Raw genomic sequence first — 6,175 nt, 5'->3', positions numbered from 1 at the left:
CCCAGCAAAAAGCCCATTGAATATAGGGTTATTTTTTACCATTAGTCATTGGTACCTGCAGGGATCACATGAAGATCGCTACCCTGCTGAAGGCCAATGCCTACAGAAGGGAAAATCTGAATTAAATTGCCTTCCTTACCTTAGCCTTTTCTGTCTGAATATCTGACTTCCCGTTATATCCCCTTTAATGACCGACTTACTTCCCCTTTCCTGCCTCATCTGTGGTGCTCTTGACAAAGGAAACCTGGCTCCAAAGTATCTGGTTGGTTGTGTCCTTAGCCCACATTTTTCATTCTCATTATCTCCTGTCTAGTTTTCTCTCTCCACACTAGATTTGTTTCTGATGATTACGCTCATTCATCCTAACACAGGAATCTGTGGGCTTCCTACAGTGTCTGCTTTGGTGTCCATAATTCTGCACTTCTTGAAGGCAGATTGAAGTGGGGAACCCCTGGAACTGGCTGATGCACCCATTCCCCCAGCTTCTGTGAGTGTTGCTTGCTAAAGCCTTACACCTGCACCCCTCTCAGGAGAACTGCCCTCAGGTGCACACCAGCTTCACCTACAAAGTTACCTAAATGATTGTAGCCAGTGGCTGATTGAAACAGGGTTTGTAAGCCCGAACTGCCACCTCAGTGAAGGGCTAACTCTGCTGCAGTGTGAGCACCTGAGCCTCTGAGGGATCAGGCCAAGACCACACCCTTGCTTAACCTCTTTCCCCTGCCTAGTGCCTCCCTCACTCCTCTCTCCTGAGAGGTCTCCTTCAGCAAAGCACTGTGATAACTTCCCCATCTCGGGCTCTGCTCCAGGGAACCGGCAACAGCCATAGTCCTATTTCATAATGCACATGAGCCTCAGCAGAAAAGGCATGAGACCCGCAAATCTGAGCTGGTAAGGCCTGATAGTCATCATCAAAGACATCTCCGAGACGGAGTGTGGGGTCCCTTCAGCACCGTGTGGTTGGGATTGGAAACTGCAAGTGGAGGCCTTCCTACTGTGCAGTTATTCTTGAGCCCTTGGGAATCTACATGATTCCCAGTGAGAGTGATGTCAGGTTTGCCCGCCTGCCTGCCTGCCTGCCTCCCTCAGTCCCTGTCTTTCCCTCCCTCCCTCCCTTCCTGTTTTCCCCATTGATTTTTTTACAATAACTGTAGTGAAAATGGATTTTTAAGGTAATATGGCTAATCTACGATCTCTCCCTTCAAACATCTCAGCTCCTTCCTCAGAATCACAAAGGGCATATATTCTACACATCCATGAAGAAAGGTGAGGTGTCTACTGACTTCTGAGATTCTGGGTGAGAATTTGTAGACAAGAGGCTGTTTAATTCTTCCTTTTCTGAGAAGACTTCGTGCCTAGGTATAACGCAGAAGTTTAGAGGAGGAGATCTGGAGATCCCATGCTTGGATGTAAAAGCTGCTCCATTACTGGGGTGTGATTTTAGGTGACTTATTAAATATTCTCATCTGAAAATGGGCGATAACAACACCTCTTATTTTGAAAAAGAAGTTAAGACATTAAAATATGTAAAGTACTATACTTAGGAGAGTGCTTTTCTCCCTTGATTTTGTATATTTGACACAAATGGGTGAGTCAGACTCCCCCACCTCAACTCCCAGGATGTATGCGTAGCATGACTAAATCATTTATTTTCCAAACCAGTGCCATTTGGACTGAAAATGGGCTCTCACCAAACTCTACAGGGTGCATTTTTTCCTTTCCCTGTTCAATATTTCAGTGGTTCTCCTTTCTCATTGAGAATACTGACTCCTAACATCAACACATTTATTCATTTGCTAAGTAGCAAAATACTTGAAATAGTTTTAGAATTTCTTCATCTACACTACCACAAACCAACCTACTGAAGAGTTGAGGACTTGTTTGCAGTTCTCCTGCACCTTTTACCTCCCCTAAGACAGGATATATATTCAAATATTGTGTTCATAGTTTTTCTTTTGTTCCTTCTTCACTGGGGTTGTGGTAATCATTGAAATACAATCAGATTCGTTAGTTTCAGTTTTAGTTCTTCATCCCTTCCCATCCTTGGTGACTTTATTTTTAAAAAATGTAGAACGTTAACATGGTCCATAGCCTCAAAAGTATATAAAATTTTATTATCAGAGAAGTGTCACTTCCTCCCTTAACTCTTTTAGTCTGTGAGTATGTATTTTTCATCCCTGACTGGTAATCTCTCTCTTATGGAAAGATCACAGCAAGGGTCTGGCTAGTGCCCTTGTTGAGTGTAAGGAGAGGAGAGGGGAAGAGATAGGTAAGGAAGCCCCAGGTGCCACAGAACCGCTACGGATCGCTCTGTTTACTGGCACTTCTCTACAAAACTACCCTGGCCAGGGACTCCTCTTGGAACATTGGAGAAGCAGAGCTTGGTGTGTTGGGGGGAAGGGGAGGTGAGGGGATCTCTTCTATAATCTGCCTGGTTTGGTGGAGAAAGAAAGGAGTGAGTGTCTGGGGACAGGTGGTAGTCCTGCATCTGTTCTCAATTCAGCAAAACTTTTAATCTTCCTGGATAACCCCCTTCAATGTCATGTCACCTGGGATATGTTAACCCAGTGCTATGCATATTGGGCCAAGAAATATCTTCTAAATACAGTATAAGACAGCAACTAAATGCAGAATATCAAAACTCTCACTTCAAAATTATCTTTCCTTCTGCATCCATCAACAAACTTTTCTTAAGTTTCTGCCCAACATACTTTCTTATGATGCCTAAAACCTATTTATATCTACTTTAATATTCCTTTATAATTATAAAGTTGTTCATTTTTCCCTCTCTTTTTTTATTAAGGTATCATTGATATACACTCTTATGAAAGTTTCACAAGAAAAACAATGTGGTTATTACAGTCACCCTTATTATCGAGTCCCCCCCGACGCCCCTTTGCAGTCACTGTCCATCAGTGTAGTAAGATGCCACAGAGTCCCTATTTGTCTTCTCTGAGCTAAACTGTCTTCCCTGTGACCCCACACACACCATATGCACCAATCATAATACCCCACAATCCCCTTCTCCCTCCCTCCCCACCCATCCTGCCCTACCCCTCCCCTTTGGTAACTGCTAGCCCCTTCTTCATTTTTCCCTCTCTTGACCAAATTTACCAAAATATCAGACTCATTTATGTATTTTATACTTTTTATCAATATCGTTATTTTTATTTCTATTTGTTTAATTTATTCTTTTATCTCCAATGTTTTCTACTACTGTCCAGAAAAATTTAGCATGATGTATATGTTCATTTTTAAATGTTTTTGTCACAGTTGAAATTTAATCCCTCAAATCTATTACATCAGGCAGGCTGATGATGTTATTCAAATTCTCCGCATTTTATTTATTTTTGTGAACTGAGTAACCTTTTCAGATAGAAATCTGTTAAACTCCATACTGTGTCCTTCTATTTCTGACAGTCTTTTATGTATAAAAGGCAACTGTTGACTCAAAATCCTACAGGATTAAACCATTAACATGAATAGATAAAGCTGATTTCATGAAGACTACAAGGAGTCAGAGGGTGCCTGCCCAGTCAGTGGAGTTGACATTACCTAACTCCATGAACCATTCATCATAAAAGAACACTGGCTGGGACCACAGTATTTTCTGATTTTTAAAGAGAAATAAAAACTCCAGATTGTTTATTAGTTGGCATTAAAAAAGAAGAGAAATATTGGGCACATAAACTGCCCATTTTGTGCCATTGTGTACCCTATGTTTGGAAAAATGTCATTCATAAATATGCATCTGCATATTTATGTGGATAAATATGCTAGCAAATCATATACAACTTGGAAGGGAAATAATTAATTTTTTCAAATAAGTTTGAATCAATATTTGTATTTTGCAAATAGGAATAAAGGTGACATTTGTTAATACTGAATTTGCCATACTAACGAAAATAAGATACATACTCTCTCTTTAGATCATCTGCCTTTGAATAAAATAGTTCTGCTGGGTATTGGCATGGCTTCTGGTGAGTTGGTAATGGGTATTCTCTTCTTCTTCCAGAGTGGAGTTGGGCTTCTAGGCAATTCCTCACTCCTCTATCATTATACATTGACTTTGTTCACTAAACACACTCATAGACCCACAGATCTAATTTTCAGCCAGTTGGCCTTTGCCAACTTCCTGGTTCTTTTCTCTAGGGGAATCCCTCAGACACTGGCTGCTTTTTGTATGGAATATATCCTGGGAGAAGTTGAGTGTAAGGTTTGCTTTTATGCTCACAGAGTGGCCCGAGGGGTTTCTCTGTGCACCACCTGCCTCTTGAGTGGGTTCCAGGCTGTCATAATCAGCCCGAGTAATTCTAGGTGGGCAGAACTCAAACCTAAAGCTCCAAAATTTGTTCAACCCTTCTGTTCCTTCTGTTGGATTCTCCATCTTCTAATAAATATTATTGTGCCAATGAAAGTGACTCAGCCAGACAACACTACAAGCATGACAGAAAGACATTTTGGATTGTGTTCTGTAAAAGAGACAGATTCATTTACAGCCTTACTCTATACATTCTTGTTTACCTTCCTTGATATTTTGTGTTTGGCACCCATGGCTTGGGCCAGTGGCTCCATAGTGTTCTTCCTGCAAAGACATAAGCAGAAAGTCCAATACATTCACACCAGCCTCTCTCCCAGAGCCTCCCCGGCAACCACTGCAACTCACATTGTTCTGCTTCTGGTGAGTTCATTTGTTTCCTTTTATTTTCTCTCCTCCGCCTTATCGCTTTATATGACTTACTTTGACAACGCAAGCCTGGGCCTGATAAACATGAGTGTATTCCTAGCTGCTTGTTTTCCAGCTATCAGCCCCTTTGTGCTTATAAGTTATGATACTCAAATGTTCAGAACCTGCTTTGTCAGTTGTGGGAAAACTATAACCTCTATTAGTCCTTTTACAAACAGCCTATTCATTCAACAAATTTGAAGCGCCCAATATTCAATGACTGTGGGTCTGTTGACTTACCTAAAATTTATCCTGGTTATTTTCCAATGTGAGAGTTTAGTATTGTGATTTAATTTTATAAATGCATTTGTTACTTTCTCTTTTGAATATTGCCTTTCAATGCAGAAAAATATGAGTTTTCCTCTTTGCAGAAACTACACAACTCAAGACAAAAGGGCTAGTTATGTTGACACTTGATATTACTCTCGTGAAATGGCAGGACCTATATTAATAACCCTAATGGATGACCCACTTCATAGTCTTCTTGTTCTAACATACATGGTTTGAATTAGCTTTTCAATTAGAATTTGAATTAAAGGCCTCATCCTTTAATGTGGACCAGCTAAAGACAAGCAGGCACTTGAAGAAATATTCTACCTTTAAAGAAACGGACAAAGATGAACAGATATGAAAAAAGGAACATGGAAGAAACAAAACATATTAAGGCAGTAGAATAACATTTTACAATTTGTAAGTAGTGTTGGTGAGATATGAAAATCTACTGTGTGCATATGGCAAGTGCAGGATGCTATTGAAGTGAATGATAGAAGACCAGAAAGAGCTTTTGAGAATTAGGAACATGACAGAAGAGATACAGTATTCAGTAGAATGCTTGGAAGATAATATGGAGTAATCTTTAGAAACTAGAAAGGAAAAGTACATTACGAAACAGCAAAACTTTTCCTGGAGGTGCATATCTGAACAAAGATATACTGCTAAATGAAATAAGTCACGTGGAGAAAGACAAATACCATATGATTTCATTTTTATGTGGGATCAAGAACAAAACAAAAAAACAAAACTATAGACTCATAGACACTGAGGAGTGACTGGTGGTTACCATGGGGGAGGAGTTGGGGTGAGTGAGTGAAATAGGTGAGGGGATAAAGAGGCACAAAACCTTAGTCATAATATAAGTTAAGGGATGAAAGTACAGCATAGAGAATGTAGTCGATAGTTCTGTAACATCTTTCTATGGCAGAAATTAACTACAGTAGTTGAGGTGAGGATTTAATAATGTATATAACTGTTGAATCACTATGTGTGTACTTGAAATCAATATAATATTGTGTATCAACTATACTTTAATAAAATATCAAAAAAGATATGCCTAGGAGAAAGAAATATAAACATGGAGAAGAGAATAATATCAAATTATACAAAATAGTTTGTCAGAGCTGAAGCATATCCACTTACAGACTGAAAGGGCCCATTTGTTTAATGGGACAT

General features: G+C 39.7%; 1 protein-coding gene across 1 annotated transcript; it reads left to right on the top strand.

Moving 5' to 3' along the window:
• The first annotated feature begins 3,970 nt into the window (after positions 1-3,970).
• LOC118928756 (vomeronasal type-1 receptor 1-like) lies at positions 3,971-4,927 on the top strand. Its single transcript, XM_036918291.2, has one exon. It carries the CDS (start codon positions 3,971-3,973, stop codon positions 4,925-4,927), a length of 957 nt encoding a protein of 318 aa, XP_036774186.2.
• Positions 4,928-6,175: the final 1,248 nt, after the last annotated feature.

Source organism: Manis pentadactyla, chromosome 15 (genome assembly GCF_030020395.1).
Source record: "Manis pentadactyla isolate mManPen7 chromosome 15, mManPen7.hap1, whole genome shotgun sequence".
Classification (NCBI taxonomy): domain Eukaryota; kingdom Metazoa; phylum Chordata; class Mammalia; order Pholidota; family Manidae; genus Manis; species Manis pentadactyla.
The sequence above is the reverse complement of the archived record's forward strand: the minus strand, read 5'-3'. Positions and strand labels throughout refer to the sequence as shown.